General features: G+C 64.5%; 4 protein-coding genes across 5 annotated transcripts; 1 reads left to right on the forward strand and 3 right to left on the reverse strand.

Moving 5' to 3' along the window:
* Positions 1-2,992: 2,992 nt before the first annotated feature.
* Positions 2,993-9,390, reverse strand: SLC34A3 (solute carrier family 34 member 3). The gene is given in 16 exon segments (XM_055335254.1): positions 2,993-3,569; positions 4,790-4,914; positions 4,993-5,109; positions 5,190-5,357; positions 5,447-5,534; positions 5,625-5,714; positions 5,901-5,962; positions 5,965-6,095; positions 6,176-6,197; positions 6,200-6,286; positions 6,365-6,508; positions 6,584-6,712; positions 7,156-7,209; positions 7,212-7,244; positions 7,517-7,640; positions 8,986-9,390. Coding segments are annotated over 16 exon segments (2,244 nt in total). The 3' UTR covers positions 2,993-3,104.
* A 697-nt stretch (positions 9,391-10,087) lies between these two features.
* RNF224 (ring finger protein 224) lies at positions 10,088-12,650 on the reverse strand. The gene is made up of 2 exons (XM_055335265.1): positions 12,192-12,650; positions 10,088-10,583 (listed from the first exon to the last, which is right to left on the reverse strand). The coding sequence occupies exons 1-2, from the start codon at positions 12,194-12,196 to the stop codon at positions 10,118-10,120; spliced, it is 471 nt and encodes a 156-aa protein (XP_055191240.1). The 5' UTR covers positions 12,197-12,650; the 3' UTR covers positions 10,088-10,117.
* Positions 12,651-12,756: 106 nt separating this feature from the next.
* CYSRT1 (cysteine rich tail 1) lies at positions 12,757-14,940 on the reverse strand. Its single transcript, XM_055335277.1, has 2 exons — positions 13,782-14,940; positions 12,757-13,419 (listed from the first exon to the last, which is right to left on the reverse strand). The coding sequence occupies exon 2, from the start codon at positions 13,409-13,411 to the stop codon at positions 12,986-12,988; it is 426 nt and encodes a 141-aa protein (XP_055191252.1). The 5' UTR covers positions 13,412-13,419; positions 13,782-14,940; the 3' UTR covers positions 12,757-12,985.
* Positions 14,941-16,438: 1,498 nt separating this feature from the next.
* Positions 16,439-18,567, forward strand: RNF208 (ring finger protein 208). 2 transcript variants are annotated; one of them, XM_055328761.1, is made up of 3 exons: positions 16,439-16,770; positions 16,972-17,213; positions 17,597-18,567. In XM_055328761.1, the coding sequence occupies exon 3, from the start codon at positions 17,597-17,599 to the stop codon at positions 18,305-18,307; it is 711 nt and encodes a 236-aa protein (XP_055184736.1). In that variant the 5' UTR covers positions 16,439-16,770; positions 16,972-17,213; the 3' UTR covers positions 18,308-18,567. The 2 variants fall into 2 exon arrangements, with proteins under 2 accessions (XP_055184736.1, XP_055184727.1); XM_055328752.1 differs by having other exon boundaries at positions 16,972-18,567.
* The last annotated feature ends 201 nt before the right edge of the window (positions 18,568-18,768 follow it).

An 18,768-nucleotide genomic window follows, 5' to 3' on the forward strand; every position in this document is an offset into this window, starting at 1 on the left:
GCCGCAGTGCCGCGGGGACGCGCGCGGGCGTGGGGGGTGGGGCCTCCGGGGGAGGGCCCGCGGGCTGGTGGGGAGGGCGGGGCGGCTCTGCAGACCCGGTGGCCTTAAGGAACCCAACCACGGGCCGGCGCGGGAGCGGGGGCGCTGCAGGGGCCAGGGGATGGGGGGGTGGCCTGACGCGGGGCCGGGGGCACAGGGGGGTAGCTGTCCCGCCGCCGTCCTCGGTCCGCGTGCTCGCCCGCCCGGTCGCGGTCAGGTGAGGGAGCACGTGGGGCCGCCGTCCCGGGGGCCCTCCCTGTCGCCGCGCTCTTGTTGTGGAGACGGCGCTGCGCCGCGCCGGTTGCCGGGAGCCTCGGCCCCGGGAGCACGCAGAGCTGCGTGGAGACGCGGGCGGGCCCCTGACCCCGATCCCTGGGCCCCGCTGCCCCAGCCACGCCTGCACTGACAAGTGCTTTTGCGTTTCCCCAGTGCTCTGAGGGAAGTCTACAAGGAAACACAGTTATATAACATGTGGTCGCACTTTCGGTCCGTCTTTCAAAAGGGCACTCGCAGTCTGTTCTTAGACCCTCTTAAACTCCCGAAGGGCAGCCCTGTGTCAGCCGTGGCCGCCCGCGCCTCCCTAGACTCTGGTTTTGCCCGCGAGCCGCCACCCCATCCCTGGCTTGTCTCCCAGGTGCTGGGAACTGCGGTATGCGGCAGCCGCGACCGCGAACGTGTGCGGGAAAGTAGGAGCAGGCGGCGTGCTGGCTAGAGCCCAGGGTTCTCGGGCCCACAGTGGTCCGCAGCTGTGCTCCTCCAGGACTGCAGTGGCCGGAGGGTGAGTCAGCACGGCCTGTGCGGGAAGGTGGACCTGGCTGCCGGGCGAGGTGTGCACAGGGTTCCCTCACAGGGCCCCGTAGACTCGCTCAGTTGCCCAGGCAGCCGTGGGCTGGGCCCGGCTCTGCTGCAGTCATAAATCCAGAGATCCGCGGAGGAAGGGAGCAGCTCAGAGGTTCCCCAGTGAGTCCAGGAGGGCTGCTCTTGCAGTTTGTCAAAGGCTTCTCTGGCCCCCCTCCCCCCCCCCGCACCCCCTTGCCCCAAGCTGTGAGGCCTGAGATTCCCGGCCCCCCGCTTCCTGCCGCCTGTGCCCACGTTTCAGTGTGCCACCCCTACTTTGTAAACGACAAAGCAGAGGCTGTGTTTCTGCCCAGGTGTGAGCCCTAGAGCTCAGAGACACCGGGTTGTCCACCATGACCCCAGGAGGTAGACACTGAGAGCAAGACCACGGAAGTCTCCCTATGGCCCTCAGGCATGAGCCCAAGGACCATGGTGGTAGCTGCTATACAGGCTTGTGGGGGAGGCCCTGCAGACCCCCCCACCCTGAGCCCAGGCTGTTCCTGCCTCCGTGTGGAGGAGTGGGTCTGTGTGGGGCAGGAGGGCTTGGGCACAGGGTGGGTCTGTGGCCAGGAGGGATGCAGAGGCCTGGGCAGGGCTGTGGGAGAGCTGGGCGCCTGCCCCCCCACACCCCGCCCCAGCCTGCAGCTGTTGGAGGCATCCACAAATGGAGGCTCTGTTTACCGGTGGCCATGGTCCCAGCGGGAGGGTGCGTTACTGCCAGCCAGGGGCGGCAGGCAGACACTCGTCCATGGCCTCAAAGGACCCGCAGTCAGCCTTTGTGGGCAGCCTCACCCGCCCCGGAAGGAGGGGTGCCTGCGGTGCTCCCCCCCCTCATGTCCCCACCACAGGGAGGGAGAGCTCCTGCACGCGTCTCCCCAGGGCACTAGCCAGATCCAGCCCAGCTCAGAGGGCCCAGAAGGCTGATGTCCACCCCTGGGAGTGTCCTGAGGTCACAGAAGGCGGTTTGGGGGTGGGGGACAAGCTGGAACGTATGAGCCCGCCCCCAGTCTTGCTCCCAAGAGCCCCAGAACAGGAAGCTACCTCCATTGGTGAGCAGCGAACCCCAGGCTTCGGAGGCCTGGAAGCTTGGTGGTGGGGGGGACAGAGGACATGGGGGGCAGAGGGGAATGAGGGCTGGGAGTTCTGAGGGGAGTGGAAAGACAGGACCGTTTATGCGTTGGCCCTGAGGCTCCCCAGGTCTGTTCTTGCTGAGCATTCACTCTCCCCACACTGGGGCTGGGTGGGCAAACCTGGAGGGCCCCGGGAGGCGGTGCCAGACAAAGAGGAGGTGACTGCCTATAGCAGCACTGGAAGAGCTGGAGCAGGCCAGACTCCTACCCATGTTACCTCCACCTCTACTCTGTGGGCATGTGCCCCTCAGGGGAGGGGCGGGGTGGGGCAAGAGCCCGCTGGGGGGGGTGCACCCCCAGCCCCAGGTGAAGGGACAGTGCTTGGCCTCTCCCTCCGCCCGCTGACCTTCACAATCCTCACAGCCAAGGGGTTTGGGTGGCATGCTGGCAGGGGCTCCAGGTGCGGGCAGGACCCACCAGGAGATGGGTCATGTGGGGAGCAGGCGAAGGGGGAGGAAGGGGCAATGGGCACCTGGTCCCCTGGGCCACGGCATCCCTGAGCCTTTGCTTACTCAGACACTGCCCTGTGCCCTGCCCATCATGGGGGGCAGTATGGGAGTGGGGGTCTGGGGCCTCCTGGTCCTTGCTCATCCTCTCCTCAGGCCCTGGGCACCTGCAGAAACCATGAGGCTGGCTCTCGGAGGAGCTGCCAGCACCTGGCTCCCAGGGCGCATACTCAGGGGATGGTGGGGCGTGGGAGCCGGCCACTCCTCCATCCTTCACCCAACAGTCCCAGCTATGTCCAGCCACAGATTCTTTCTGAGGAATGTCTCTATGCTCCAGACTGGCCACCACTTGGTCCCCAGAGGCTCAGGAGGGAAACAGTTACAGCCTGGGACTCTGGGATTAGGTCTGTGCCCACACCCACACGGGCTGTAGAGGGTCCCAAGTGTCACCTGGGGGACAGCCAGAGCTGGTTCACCTCCAGTTCACCCTGGAGCACGATCAGGGTTCCTCTGTAGTAAGGGGAGTACAGACCACTCACACCTGAGTCATAGCCTTGTTTATTTGCAAAGTAGGCAAACCAGGTGACTCAAGTCTTCTGCTACTGGATCCCCCAGGGTACCCAGGAGTCGGTGAAGTGGGAGTGCCCGCCCTTCACAACTGGTGGGAGGCCAGGACCTCAGGGTTCTCATAGCAGTGGGCCTCCTTGGCAGCGGCCTGAGGGGGGCTGCAGACCTTGCAAGGGCAGCAGCCGCTCACCAGGCGGTCCCAGGGCTCCAGAGAATGGAGCCAGATGGGGAGCCAGGCCCAGGACCTGAGGTGGCGGGGCAGCCAGGCTGGCCGGTGCTGCTGCAGGACATTGACCAGGACGATGAGGAGCAGCAGCCCCACCAGGGGTCCCCCGACTGCAGCCAGCACCGTGCTCCCTGCCAGGGAGAGCCCGAAGGCAGCCAGGGGCAGCAGCAGGAAGCTGAGCAGCAAATAGGCAATGGCCACCCAGCGGTAGTTGGCAGTCAAATCCCCGAAGCGCTTGGCCAGCGGGATGGGCAACCGCAGGACAGGCACCACATACCACAGCAGGATGCCAGCCAGATTGAAAAAGAAGTGGATGAGGGCAACCTAGAAGTCCAGAGGGCAGGCAGGGTTAGGAGCCCGGGTCCTAGGGCACACAGGTCCCCTTTGGCTACTCAGGACACCTGCTCTTCCTCCTCCGACCCATAGCTACCCCCTACCCCGGCAAAAAGGATACTAAGTTGGAAGCCTGTTTGAGGTCCCTGTGTTCTCAAGGGGTCCCCTTAGAAGGGCAGATTCCAGCAGGGTATGGGTATGCTCCTCTAGTAGCGCCCCACTCCCCCTCCATACACTTACGGGGTGGGATCCCAGTCTAGCATCCCAGTGTGCTAGCTACATCACCAGTGGACTCCCAGACCTGCTCTCCTGTGCTGGCTTAGCTTGCCCACACCTCATGCTTAGTGACCTCACTCCTGCTTATCCACAAGTGGGCTTGGCCACCCAGCCCTGGGCTCTGGCCTGGCTCCTGTGGGGGTGCAGGGAACATAGCCCCCTCTGGGGGCTGCTGGCCTTGAGAAGTCGGTGTGGAAGGTGCAGTCGGAGGGCTTCCTGGAGGGGGTGGACCAGGGCCCTGCACTGAGAGGGTCTGAGTAGACAGAGAAGAGGCAAAAATCCAGGTGGGTGGTAGGGAGGGCTTGTGGGCAGAAGCCCAGCAAGATCTGGGCCTTCAGGAGCTGCGCCTGTCTGGGCATCTTGGCAGAGGCAGTGGAGGAGGGAAAGCAAAAGCAGAGCCAGGGCAGTGGACTGCAGCAAGGGTGACTTAGAGACTTAGTAGGGCTAAATGGGACTGAGTGTGGGCCACAGAGCCAGGGGACCAGAGGGAGGCATCCTGGAGGCAGAATTGTGGTCTTGGGCAAGGGCAGCTGGGAGCACCCGGCACAGGTGTGGTAGGGCTTTGGCAGGAAGATGGCATGCTGTCCAGGTAGGGACCTGTTGGGTTTAGGTGTGGGGAGGGGGGGTGCATCCAAGAGGTGGTGGGATAGGGGGGCTTGAGATCCCTTGAAGGAACAGGCCATAGTATCCTTGAAATGACCTGGTCCCAGGGGAGGAAGAGCAGGGCTGGGGGTCCAAGAGATGTCCACAGGATCCCCAGGGTTCCAGGAGGTGGGGCTGCAGGTCTGACCTGGCAGCCAGATGTGGGTCCCAGGACAGCGAGTGCCAACCAGGCTGCAGGGCTGGACACGAGGGGGCTGAGCCCAGGAGCAAACCACAGGCCTGGGGTGGAGCGGGAAGGCCGGAGGGCAGGGAGAGGTGAGGGAGGGTGGTACCTGGAGCGCACTGAGCAGCATGTCCGCAGGACTGGCCAGGGCAGCCAGCAGGGCTGTGGTGGTGGTGCCAATGTTGGAGCCCAGGAAGAGGGGGTAGGCTCGCTCCAAGCTGATCACACCAACCCCTGCGGGAGCCGGGGGTCTCCACCAGGGCCAAGTCCTCATCCCCCGCCCAGGGCCCTGGGGGCCCCCTCTGCACTCACCCATGAGTGGCACGATCGCCGCGGTGAAGACGCTGCTGCTCTGGAGCACGAAGGTCAGGCCGGCGCCCACGAGGATGGCCAGGTAGCCGCTGAGCCAGCTGAACGGGAAGGGGAAGTCTACAGGGGGGGGAGGGTTGGATCACCCTCTGCCCGCCCCCCTCCCCGCCTTCACCCCCAGGTCCCCAGTCTGGCCGCACCAGCGTTGATGACCTTCCTCACAGCCTGGGCGACGCGGCCGCGCAGCACAGAGTTGAGCAGCTTGACGATGAGGACGAGGCAGGTGCAGAGCAGGAGCAGGGAGGCGGCCAGCAAGATGAAGCCCACAGCCAGGTCTGTGAGCTCAGTCCCCACAAACAGGTGGTGGCCTGGGGGCGGGGCGGGGCCGGTGAGCCGGGGCGGAGCGGGGGTGGGAGGGGTGAGCCCAGGGCGTGGCTGAGGGGGGGCGGGGCCTCACAGGGCAGCTGCTCCACCACCGTAGAGCTGTTGATCTCGGGGCAAGGGCCGGAGATGGTCGCTCCACAGTCGCTGCTGTTCCCCGAAGTCTGGGGAGGCAGGGCAGGCTCAGGATGGGCTCAGAGCCGGCGGCACGAGTAATTCCGCAGGTCAGAGATCGGGGGTCAGAGGCACCTCACCATCACCTCCCGGGTGCCGCACCATCGCTTAATGAGACTGCCGTTGGTGGCGTTGCCTGAGGCACTGCTTGCAATCATATCAGTGTCCAGCTGGGGGACAGAGGGATCGTGACCATGTACTGGACCCTCAGGGCTCGGTTGGGACTCTGATGCCCACAGCCCAGCCCACTATGCCCTCCGCCTGGGCTCAGGGTAGAACCCTGGGGCACTACCTCCCCCCCACTCCCACCGTGCTCAGAGTGCAAAGGGCCTCTGGAGGGCAGCGGCCTTCCTCACCTGCACGATGAGGTGTGTGAGAGGCTTCGTCAGCACCTTGAGGATGTCGGGTGCCTGACCCCAGGCTCCAGGCTGGTGGCACCCAGAGCCAGAGCGCTGAGCCTCTCCAGCAGGGCTGTGGCGCTCTCCAGGGGCAGCAGGATCAGCACGGTGAGCCAGTTGAAGATGCTGTGTACGGCCGAGCCACCAAAGGCCCTGCCGCGTGGAGCAGAGTGGTTAGTGGCCCCGGCTGTGGCCTCACTTGCAGCCCCTGGCCCTCCCCTCCCCCCACTCACCTCCGAAACTCATCCCGGTCCCTGACTGTGCCATCGAGACCAGGGTGCTGGTGATGGAAGTGCCCACGTTGACGCCCATTATGATGGGCACACAGGCCTGGACAGTAAGCACTGTAGGAGTGCTGCATCAGCCTCTTGTGTTCTGCCCACCCACCACCACCAGCCCGGGATGGGAGGGAGGGCACTCACACTTGGAGGCCACCATGCTGACCACAATGGAGGAGGATGTGCTAGAGCTCTGCACGAGAACTGTGACCAGCACACCAATGACTAGTCCAGCCACAGGGTTGGACAGCACCACGTTGTCCTTAAAGATGTCTCCAGCCATTTTGCCTGTGTCCACAGGAGGTTCACTGAGGCTGTGCAGGGCTGGCTGCCCGCCCCACCCCCAGACCCTTGGGCACTCACTGCTTAGCAGCTGGAAGGCGGAGCTGAGGATGTCCAGGGAGCAGATGAAAAGATAGAGGTTGCCTAGGAGCCCACAGGCCTTGAGGAAGCCAATGACCACCCGGAGTACCCTGCCGGCCACGCTGAGCTCTGAGAACACAGGGCAGGGCTGTGCTTAGCCAGCCCTCACCCAGCCCTGCCCTGCCTGGTACCCCTCGAAGTCCTGTTCCTGTCTCCCTCCAGGGCAGGGTCTGGGTCAGCCTCCTTGTCCCCCATGGCAGGCTCTGGGTCCCTCCTCTGTTCCTTTGTAGAAAATGGCCCAGCAGACCGCCCCTAGGACCTCCCAGAAACCTAATGATCATTAGGAGGGAGGAGGAGGAGCAGAGTGGGTGGGGTGGCTCTCTTCTCCAGACAGGGCAGGCAGCTGAACTGAAGGACCAGGGCCCTGAGGGGGTGGCCTGCGGAGTAGGTTTCTATGTAGCCTGTGGAGGCAAACCTCTTCCCTTCTGTCCCTCCCCAAGGACCATCTCCACACTCAGACCCTGGGGAGTTGGAGCCCTGTTTGCCCAGTTACCCAGCACCTCCAAACCTACCTTTCCAGGATTGGCCAGTGTCCTTTGGCTGAGGGAGGCCCCAGGGGTCCATTTCCCCTCTTCCAAGACTGGGGCAGAACCGGAGGTCCCTGCATGAGCCAAGGTGAAGTAGGCCAAGGATACTCCCAGGTGGGGGCCAAAGGGGGTGGAGGGGCCTATGGTATAGGGGCTTGGGGCAAGAGGCAGAAACAGGGAACAGAGAGGAAGGGGGCCTCCAGCTTGTCTGGCCCTGACCAGAATCATCACAAGCCGCCCTGGGCTCTGCAGGAACCCCTCCCCACTTAAATGGGTCAATGGATCAGGGGCTGGATGGGTAGACAGAGGGGCAGGCTGAGGCCTGCTGCCCTGGGGCTCCTGGTACCTGCATTTCCCAGACTCCGGTCCACCAGGCCAACTGTGTCCAGAGTATGGGAGGGGACCTGGCCACCCGTGAGGGAATTCGGCATGGATTTCTGGCAGGGACAGACCCAGACCCAAGCCTGGATCTGGTGGGGGAAAAGTCAGGTCAGACGTGTGTCCTCCTGCTGCCCCGCCAGGTCCTGGGGTCCTCTAACCTGAGATCTGTCTTCCCTCCCCACTCCCTGCTGGCCTTGGTGACTTCCTGCCTCCTCCATGTACAGGGAGATGGTCACAGTAACCTCAGGCAGCTGTCAGGCGAGCCCAGTCCAATTTCGGGGAGAATCGAGGGGGCCCTGGCTCCCTGGCTCCCTCGCTGGTCCTGGCTGGAAGAAGACTTGGTGGGTGGCCCAGGGCCCAGGGTGCTGGGTGCCGGAAGTGGTTAGGTGCTGGGAACCCAGGGAGCTTCCTATCAGGTGTCATCAGGGACACTGCAGATGGTCCCAGTTTAGACTTTGGCATTTGATACCAAACGGTGACGTTTCCCCTTGATAAGGGCCACACCCCAGTGATGGGGGCAGGGAAAGGGGCTTGGGTGCCCCCACCCCAGCTCTCTTCAAATCTCTGGGTCGTCTTCTCCCCCAGTTCCCTCTCAGTCCCCAGGGTCCAGGGCCCAGGTCACCCCTCCCTCCTGATTTTCATTCTCAGCTTGGGGAGGCTCAGGGTGGGGCCTGCGCCCTGCGCCAGGAGGTCACCCAGCCCTGGTCCTGGTGTCCCCAGGCCCCCACCTGGTTCTAGAAGCTCCTACCTGTGAGGGGAGTAAGGGGGCGCCTGCGGGGAGGAGACACAGGGTGGAAGCAAGTGCCGGTCAAAGATCTGCTGGGCACACACATGACCTGCTGTGCTCTGGGCCCCATTAATGTTTACCCAGGAGTGGAGGCCCCAGAGGGGTACCTGTTCAGCCCTAGGTGCTGTTATTGCCTGGGGCCAGGGCTCCAGGGCCCCAGCCCAGCCCTCTTACAGTGGGGTTTCTCCCTGGATGGGCCCTGAGCCAGGCCAGGTGTGTTGCAGGCTTGGGCTCAGGCTCTGCGTGCACGACTTCCACCAGCAGACACTGCACACTGCCTACCTGGGGCGAGGCAGGGCAGGATGCTGGGGCTCTGGCAGCTTGGCCTAGAGGCCCCTTGGGAAGTCGGCCCCGAGTTCTGCAGATCTTACTGTGGTGGTCCCTACCCCATCAGATAGTGGGAGGGAAGCCCTTTGCACCAGGTGGGTGGGAAGGGCCCCAGCTCTGGGGTCATCCAGTTCAGATCCGGGTTCAGGGCAGGGCTGGGCCCGGCAGAGCTCCCAGCAGCCTCAGCCTCAGCCTCAGTGCTGGGTAGTAACAGTGGAGGGTGTTGCACTTCCATCTGCAAGTTGGGCAGATGGGGTGGGGGCAGGGTGTCAGGAACCATCCCCAGGTCACAGTGCTGCCTGGCCCACTGCCCACCCTACCTGGATTGGCAGACCTAGCCCGTCCTGTCCACTCCCACAGGAGAATGATCCCGACCGGCCCATGGTTCGTGGGTACCTCAGGGTCAGTCCCTTCCTGCTGCTCTGCTGCACATGCTCCTTCCCCTCCCCCTTGGGCCTGGTCTCCCCAGGGGGCCTGCTGGCCACAGCACCCTGGGCCAGATGCTGCCCACCAATCACTGTATGCCTGGGGGACTTTGCCCCAGAGAAGGAGGAGGTTTCTGAGTGTCCTCTCAGCAAATTTTCTTGTCCCTCCCCATCCTGCTCCCACTGCCCAGGGCAGGCCCAGCAGTCCCTCCCAGAGGCTCCTGAGTGGCCATGTGACAGCTCTTCCCTGGATGGGGATGAGGATGTTGCAACCTGAGTTGGGGGAGTGTCTGCGTCCATAGCCTCCAGAACCTGCTATGGCCCCTCTGAAGGGTCTGTGTGGGGGTCACCATGAGGCAGAAGGAAGCTGATGGCCAGGAAAAGGCTGAATGTGGGAGCAGCTCTACTGAGTGATCATGGTGGGTTCCCCACCCTCTCTGGGCCTAGAGCTAGCCCCAGACAGGGCCCTCTCCTTGGGCACCTGTCATAGCAGGGACTTTGTGCCTGCAGAAGACCCTCCCGGAACAGTGCCCAACACATAGTTGGCACTCAGCGGGCTCTGTTGAACAGATGAACTTTGCAGGTACTCTTTGCCAGCCAAGGATGGAGGAAATGGTTCTGTCTCTGCTCTGGCTCACACCTCTGGGACCTTCTATAGGGAAGAGGAGATGGGTTCCAGCATGACCAGGCACAGACTTGGCCAGGCCCTGACCTGTGGAGGCATCCTCTGGGCTGAGTTCTGGCCTGGGCTGGGCTTGCAGGTGGCTCTGACAGCAGCACCCTCACCCTGCATGTGCTCAGGCTAGCTTGAGGCCCTAGAATCCTGGCCAAGATAAGCAGGAGGCCACCCTCTTCTCCCAGAGCCTCACAGTGCTGTGGGCACAGCCCCTCACTTAGACTGCAGTCTGGGGGGTCCGTGTAGGGCAGCCCGCAGGATGCTCGGTCCCCTGGCTTTGTGGGGCTGGTGGTGCCACAGTTCGAGGTTCCCAGGCGGGCACGCTGTGGGCCACAGTCCTATGGGCAGGACTCAGACCTCAGGACTGCCAGGGGCACCCCAGCAAAGGCTCCTGCAGCCACCACAGCAGCGCCAGGATGAGGGGAAGTGGGGCTGGGTGCCCAGGGAGGGACAGAGCCTGGTTGGCTGCTGAGTGATGGCAGTGCTGCCTTTGGGGGGCACCCGGGGCTCCTCACGGGACGGCTCCCACTCAGCCTTCACAGCCAGGAAGGCGGCCAGGTCGAGGTCCAGCATGGCCACCCCTCCACGGGGTGTGGGGGTGCTCTGGCGGCACTGGGGGCAGGGGATCCAGCGCTGCTCGTGGGTCGGAGCGTCAAGCTGCCTCACGCACGCCTGGCAGAAGGTGTGGCCACAGTAGAGTCTGCGTGGCAGGTGCCTGGTGAGGTCGTAGGCTGAGTAGCAGATGATGCAGTCACCCCGCTGGGAGCTGGCAGTGGTCCCCTCCTCAGAGACCTGGGGACTCTCTGGCTGCAGCATCCTGGGGAAGGCGTGCAGGGGAGTTGCGGCCCACCTCACCTGCCTCGAGATCTACCTCGCATGGTTGGGCTGTGACGCCGGGAATCTGCCCCAGAGCATGGGGTCCTGGGCCTCGGCAGAGCCGGGGGTGAGGGGGTGGCCGGCGGGGCCCCAGACACCAGGGTCTGGGCACAGCCCAGGGTTCCATGGCTGCTGGTTGGCCAGCACCCTGTCCTGCCATTTGGTCCCTCTCTATGGCCCTCCTGCTCTACTCCTCGCCCTCCCATACCCTAGCCTGCCTAAGCCCCAGGCCGCTCTTACCTGCATCCGCTCTGCCGGGCAGCTCTGCCCAGCCAGAGGATGCCCTGGGTGGTGGGGGACCCAGGGCGCCCTGCGGCTCCCACCCTGGGGCTCGCGTTACTAGTCGACAGGGAGGCAGGTGGTGGCTGCGGGCAGGTGTGGGTTCCCCTTTCAGCCACAAAGCACTTGCAACTGGATCCACTAGCACCATCAACCCAGTAGGAGATAAGGCGCCCCCCACCCCCCTTCCCCAGGCCAGCTTCATCAGTCCCCCCCCAGGCCTGGCTTCACAGCTCACCTTGGTCCCTCTTCTGGCCTCGGGAGCCAGCCAGACCCACCTCCGACTCTGATAATCCCTCCACTTTGCACTAGGAAAGCCTCTGGCTTTGAACCAGGAGATGCTTCTTCAGCTCTCAGCTCAAGTGTAGCCCCATCCAGGTAACCTGCCAGGACCCTCACAGGCTCAGAGCCCTGGGGCGGGGGTCCTGCTCTTCCAAAGCTCCCTCACAGTGCATGTGTGTGTCCACAGCACCTTCCTATTGCCTGGTCTGGGTCTGTCAGGCCCCCGTTACAGGGCAGCGGCCTGTTCCACAGGGCCCCAAGGAGGTGCTCGAGCACGGGTATGGGAACCTCCATGCACACACAAGGATCACCCAGAAGCTCCCAGGGGCACACTGTGGCTATCCCTGGTCGCCCCCACTAGAGGTCGCCTCCCCCTAGCGTCTGCCTGGCTGTGGTCCCTGAGCTGGCAAGATGACTGTGACTGTGGGCACAGCAGAATGGGGTGTATCAAGAATGGTCAGGACAGATGGGATTGGCGGGGAGGGAGCCCAGAACCAGAGGGGCTCCTCCTTAGTCCTACTACCGTGCTGTCAGCAGCCTCCCTGACCAGTTGAACAAGCTTTTTGTGGCTGGCCTGGGTGGGGTCATCCTCTGGTGGAGGCAGGCCATGGGGCAGGGGCCAGGAGCATGGCACTCCTGAGTCCCTGCACAGTCAGGCCAATGACGTATCCACCCACGGCCAGAGACAGGACAGTCACCCTGGGTCAGGGGAGGGCTGGCACCAGGACCCATCCATCCTGCAGGGGCAGCTCAGTTTCCTTGTCTGGCTGTCTCTGCCTGGCCCTGGAAACGTCAGAGTGCCCAGCGCAGGCCTTACTGGTCACTCCTTGCCCTGGCATTCCAGCCTCACCCCAGCAGTGAGGCAATGCCAGCCTCACGCAGCTTAGCTCCCCACACATTCCCCTAAGGCAGGCATGTTACACTGCTCAGATAAACGGGAGATCTGTCCTCCAAGGGGCAGCACTGGCCAGCTCCTTTTTCTGCTCACCTCATTCAGGAGGTCCAGGCCCTGGAGGCAGGACAGCAGATGAGCAGCATGGCATGGGGGCCACACCACAGATGTTTAGGAATTGGGCATTTCATGAGGAACCAGAAAAGCACCCCGGCTGGGGTAGGGCGGTGACTCACGGATGGGCAGGGCCTGGTCCTGGCTGCCTGGGATCCTACTCACAGAAACTTGCCAGAGCCAGTCCCACCTGCCTGGTCCTGCCAACGTGATGGTCCTCCTGGTGGCCTCTCTTGGGGCTCCACCCCCCACACCCCGGTTCTATGCGTAGCATCCTCCTACTGTCTGACCCAAGGCCTGACCTGTCTCCCCGCCCTGGCCTGAGTCCTAGGGAATGCAAGAGCTTGAACCCAGGCCTGGCTGGGTCAGGGCAGGGGACACGATCCCACCCTCCCATCCAGCCTCTGAACAGATCTGAGAGCTGCAACACAGAATGTCCCGAGGAGTGCCTTCCCCACCCCCGAATGTCCCACAGAGACCGAGGCCCGTGATATGATCCAGCCCAGGACCCTCTTCAAGGCGGCAGTGTAAAGAAGAATAACCAGAACATAGCTCACTGCTTTATTGCCTGGGCCGTGGGCCTCCAGGGAGGCGAAGGGGGGTATCCCCAGGGCTGCTACCACAGCAGGTGTCCCGCCTCTCTGGCAAGGTGCTGGAGCCGGGTTGTTGGCCTTCTTGCCAGGTAGCTGCTCCTGTCCGGGGTGGGAAGTGGCCAAAACCCATGACAATGGTCCAGGGGCTGCCCCAAGTACGTGGGCACTGGTGTGGCTGCTGGGCTAGGAGACGATGCAGCAGCAGCTGTGGCAGCGGCAGAAGCGAGGGCAATGACAGCAAGAGCAGCAAGGACAGCAGCAGCAGTGGTGGGCGATGTCATCCCCGCGGCCCATGGGGGGCCGGCCAGCATAGGTCAGTCCTGCTGGGTGCTGCCCACTACCATAAGGGTTGCCGGGCTGCAGCCAGGCCTGTTGGCCCTGGGTCTGGGTGGCCCCCTTGGCGCCCTTGGCATCCTTGCTCCCTGGGGCCTCCTCAGTGGGCTGCAGGAGCCGGGTGGGCTCTGAGGGGCAGGACCCTGCAGGTAGAGGCTGTGACTCCCAGGAAGAGGGAGCCGCCTCCAGCTGCTGCCCCAGGTCTGGCCGCAGGTGAGCCCGGGGGATGCTGACCTGGGCATACGGGTTCTTGACGACCATCTCATGTGGGTCCATGGCCCAGCCTGGCAGGGGCAGGCAGAGGAGACAATATTGGTTCAGTGGAGGGAACAGCCTTATCCCAAGACAGTGCCCACCCTGCAAAAACCCAGGCTGTGGAGATACCAGAGTATCCCGGGCCTGTATGTCAGTGTGTGTGTGTGTGTGTGTGTGTGTGTGTGTGTGTGTGTGCGCACGCGCGTGTGAGTGCACACACACGCGCATGGGGTGAGGGAGCTGAGTATGAGGGCCAATGTCTCCCAGATGCCCTTCCTGCATGGCAGGACCCTGTGATGGTACTGGGAAGGGGGTGGGAGGCCGGGAGATGCAGCTGGGCTTACCCACGGCTGAGCCCCAGTGTAGGGAAGGTCCTCAGCCCCAGACCCACCTGGAGTGGTGATGGCAGCAGTCTACCCTCTCGTCCTGTGTCCTGTGGGCCAGGTCCCAGTGCCTATGAGGCAAGCAACTGGCAGCTGCCTTTTTCCCTCCTGGGGAGGGGCGGGGCCCTGGGGCGGAGCTCCAAGATGGGGTTCCGGGGATCCCAGGAGGCCCTGGCTCTTCCAGCACAAGTGGGTGGTGGCCCCAGCGGGGGCTCCAAGGGGCCCTGACATCCTGGGTGATTCAGCCTCTAAGCATGTGGAGCCCGACGTCAGCCCTCCACAGACCTGCAGCTGGCAGGAGGGAATAGGCAAGCCTGACCTCAGCCTCAGAGGGGAGGCCTGCAGGGGGTCTGGGGAACCCTAGTCATCACTCACACACCTCGGAGCCCCTGCTTTGGGGCAGAGGGCAGAGGGCCTCATTTGAAGCAACAGCCTCCAGCCAGCAGACACAGATGGTGGTGGTGGGAGCACAGGCTGCCTGGAGGTTTGCAGTTTCTTAAATGATAAAAAACGTTTGATTCACACACCTTTGCTACAACTCATCTTACAATTGGCAACGACAGGGGCTTCACTGGCTCATCTCTGAAACGGCAGTTTCCATCTCCGGTGGGCTCGGAGACAAGCTCCCCACCCCACCAGACTCTTCGTCTTTGGAATGCGCACCTATTCTCACCTTCATCTAGCACCTGCCACACAGGGTGGCCATGTGCTGGGTGACAACGCATGCTGAGCGCTCGGGTCTGGGCCTGGCACTGGTGATCTTCCCCCAGAGCCATCTAGGTGGTAGAGAGGGGCTGGGACCTGCACCCCCAGGATTTGTCACCCCAGGGAACCCCCAGGAAGGGCGGATCAAATCACCCCAGAGGCCATGGTGACCGAGGTGGCCCGCACGAGGCCAGTCAGACCGGTCCGGACACGAATTCTACCGATGTGGCACCGGGTGTGGAGGGGAGGGGGCCCGGGACCCAGGACTTCGCAGGTATATGACAGATGCTCATTGCGCAGGCTCAAAAAGCCCCGCCCACTGCCCCGACAGACTCCGCCCCTTGCTGCGAGGCGGAGGCTGGCGCATGCGCGCAACACACCTGGGGGGCAGCCGGTGAGAACTTTATTCCCCAGAAGCCCCCGCGCTCGAAGGTTTCTCCAAAGACCCGGTTTGGGGTCTGCTGGCCTTGGACGGTCCAAAACTCAGCCTGGACAGCGCAGCAATGACCCGCGCGGCACCGACCCCGGCCGCGCGGGCTCGGGCGGGCTCGGGGAGGTGGGCCCTCGCGGGGCAGGACCTCAAGCCTAGGGGCGGGGCCTCAGGGCCAGGGGGCGGGGCCTCAGGGCCAGGGGCGGGGCCTGATGGCTGGTTCCTTCTGCGGTGCGCGGCCTGCCGGTGGGAAGTTGAGCAGAACCTGAGGCCGGGGCCAGGCCCCTAGCCCTCCCCTGGCTGGGGCTCTCTCGGTTGCTCTACCTTCACGCCAGACCCCATAAGGCCCTCGCTGCCCATCCTGCCAGGCACCCACTCACCTGCATACCCCACACCCGCTGTCTCTAAATGGCTTTGGAAACTGAGACCCCGGCACACCAGCCTGAGGTCACAGAGCTGCAAAGTTAGGCCCTCTGCCTCAGTTCACTCATCCGGTCTGTTTTGCCCATGTGTTCTTCCTCACCAGGAATAGTGACCTCTCTGGGCTCTGCTGCCCGGAAGGACCAGGTGCAGGTGGGCCTGGACAGAGATGGGCTGTGGCCAGACTCTTGGACACACCGTCAGGCGTAGGGCCCAGTGCTTGGTCACGGGAGTGCTAGCAAGCACTGGAGCAGCTCAGGGGGTGGCACGCGCCGGCCCCTGCGGCTGAGGTCCCTGCCCAAATAGTTGCCAACATATTCTCTGCCTCCTCTCTCACCTGAGGCTCCCCCACAGGCAGAGGGTATGTTCCTGGGGGGGTCAGGGAAGCCCGGCTTGAGGAGGAAACAGAAAGGAATGGGGCCTCTCTGCTGGGTGGGGTCAGATTAGCACCAAATGTGTGACAGCAGGGCATGTGCTGACCTGATGGGATGCCAGAAAGGGTCACCCCACCCTGGGCAGGTGCCTGTTGTCATCAGTGGACTGCCCCACTGGCCTGTCCAGTTGTCTGACCATCTGCGTACCCCTCACCCCATCCATCTGTCCAGCATTCCTGTCCTTGGAGCCTTCTCCCAAGCACTGTTCCTCTTCTCTGTCTACACCTCTGATATCTTGCTTGTCCACACCTGCTCACCCTCATGTCCCCTTTGAACACAACCTGGGTGCACCTGTGACCTGGAGGCGATCCCACTGGGGACAGAGTGGAAGGACGAGCAGAGACCCTGACTCTCTGGGGGACGTGTGGCAGTCCCCAGGAAGGGCCCTGGGAACCAGCAGTCCTGAGACCATCTCTGTGTCCCCCTTGCCTTCCTTCTGCTGGCATTGAGGCCTTGGGCTTCAAAAAGCACGATTTCCCTTCTAGAATTGGGGATGGGGGGACTTGACGTGGACCCAGGTCAGCCAGGAAGGACTGAGGGTCGCGGGTACCGGAAAAGGGCGTCGCGGGGGGGGGGGGGACGGCGGGGGTCCTGATCCACAAGCGGCTCGCAGGGGAGGGCAACCCCGGGAGCGGGCGGCAGACCCGCGGCGATGGAGGGGCGGCTGAGACACTGGCCCCGCCCCGCGGACCCCGCGCGGGTCCCCAGACGGGGGGTGGCGCTGCGGGCGCGGGCGGGCGCCGCGCGCACTGCGGTCCCCGCGCCTCCGCCGCAGAGCGCGCCACGCTCCGCACGCACCTGCCGCCGCGCCGCGCTGCCCAGAGCCCCGCGCCCCGCGCCCCTGGGAGCCCCGCCGCGCCGCGCCATCGCCCGAGGTCGCCGCCGGAGCCGCCGGAGCCGCCGGAGCCGCCGAAGCCGCCGGGCCGAGGCGCGGGCGTCGCATCCGGGCCTGCCTTTGAGACAACCTCTGCGGCGGCGGCACGGCCCGGGGACGCCAGGCTGGGGCAGGTGAGCTCGGGCGGGGCGGGGCGGGACGGCCGCAGGGTCGCCACCCGCAGCCCCTTCCCACCCCGGCCGGGGTTGGGCCTTGGGGGAGGAGGCTGGGTCCAGAGTCTGGTGAGGATCAGGGTCAGAGGTCGGGCGCCCCGTCTTTTGTGTAGGGTGAGGGTGGGCCCCGGGTGCTGCCCTCACGCCGTCTCTCACCTGCAGCCCGGGCCTGGTCCAGGCCTCTCTTCTGCTCCCGCTGCAGCCGCCGCCGCTGAGCCCGCGGCCTGGGGCCTCCCGCAGCCAAGGCTCAGGCTAGCTGCCTTCCCTGGGCGCCCTGTCCTGGAGCCATGGGGCCCACCTAGCCCCCGCCTGCCCGGATGTCCCTGCTCGGGGGCTGCTGACCTCAGTTGCAGGGGGAGTCCCCCCGACGCCCCCTCGCCAGCCTCAGCAGCCGGAGACCCTGGGTGAGCCCCTGGGCCAGACCTGCAGCCCAGGGCAGCCTCCCCTACCCCCCTGCCCCCGCCTCCCTCCGCCCCCCCCACCCATCCCTCCTCCTCCTAGGACTGGACCAGAGAAGCCACTGTGGCCACTGGGGGGGGCCCTGCCCCCCCAGCTCTTGCCGGCCGCCCCCAGGAGTCCTCGGGGCGGCCGGGGTCCCTACCAGGCCTGGCAGGACCAGGATGCTGCCCCTTCTCCTCCTCCCCGGCCTCACCCAACACCCCCACTCACCCGAACACCCAGTCTGACTGGGGACAGCCGGATGCCGGCTGACCCCGGGCCCGAGGTGGGCAGTGGCTGGCCGGGCTTCCTCATGTCCTGCCTGAAGGGCCCCCATGTCATCCTCAAGATGGAGGCCATGAAGATTGTTCACCCTGAGAAGTTCCCTGAGCTGCAGGCGGCTGCCCCTTGCTTCTCACCGGCACCGCGGCCCACCCCTGCCCTGGCACCCAAACGCGCCTGGCCCTCAGACACAGAGATCATCGTCAACCAGGCATGCGGAGGGGACATGCCTGCCTTGGATGGGGCACCCCGCACTCCTCCCTTGCCACGACGGCCCCGAAAGGGCAGCGTGGAGTTGGGCTTCCCCCGAGTGGCACCAGCGGACGAGGTCATCGTGAACCAGTACGTGGTGCGGCCTGGGCCTGCCACCTCAGGGGCCCCTGGCACGGCGGCACCAGCCTCAGGTGAGCCCCTGGAGTGCCCCACCTGCGGGCACACGTACAATGTCACCCAGCGGCGGCCCCGAGTGCTGTCCTGCCTACACTCTGTGTGTGAGCAGTGCCTGCAGATTCTCTATGAGTCCTGCCCTAAGTACAAGTTCATCTCCTGTCCCACCTGCCGCCGCGAGACTGTGCTCTTCACGGACTATGGCCTGGCTGCACTAGCTGTCAACACGTCTATCTTGAGCCGCCTGCCACCTGAGGCACTGACTGCCCCGTCCGGTGGCCAGTGGGGGGGTGAGCCGGAGGGCAGCTGCTACCAGACCTTCCGGCAGTACTGTGGGGCCGCGTGCACCTGCCATGTGCGGAACCCACTGTCTGCCTGCTCCATCATGTAGCACCCACCGGCTCACCACTGCCTGCCAGTCCTTGCTCGCCGCTTCTTCAGGGATCCGGCCCTGCCCTGTCGCCTGTTGACCCCTCACCCACCACAGCTTCTGGCCCCTTCCCATGTGGCATTGTCGCTGCAGCCAACTCCGCCATTAAAACTCTTTGCCAAAGTTTGCACCTTGTTCCCTGGACTGAAGCCTGAGCTTGTGGCCTGAGCCGGGGGCTGCAGCCCAGACAGGGTCCAGCCTGGAGCCACTGAAGGCAGGCTCAGTGTTGCTGGGGGTCAGCCCACTGTGCTGACTGGTGCCAGGCTGGGGCAGGGCAGCCACTCAGGAGGGCTGGGCCTAGCTGTGTGTATGCATGCGAATGCCTCCCACACCTGTGTGGAGCCAGCCAGCCTCCTGTGTGGGCTGTTGGGGCAGATGTGCAGAATGGGCAAAGGGTGGACATGTCCTCTGCACTGGCCACT

The sequence above is a fragment of the Nyctereutes procyonoides genome, unplaced genomic scaffold (assembly GCF_905146905.1).
Source record: "Nyctereutes procyonoides isolate TBG_1078 unplaced genomic scaffold, NYPRO_anot_genome, whole genome shotgun sequence".
NCBI classification, from domain to species: Eukaryota; Metazoa; Chordata; class Mammalia; order Carnivora; family Canidae; genus Nyctereutes; species Nyctereutes procyonoides.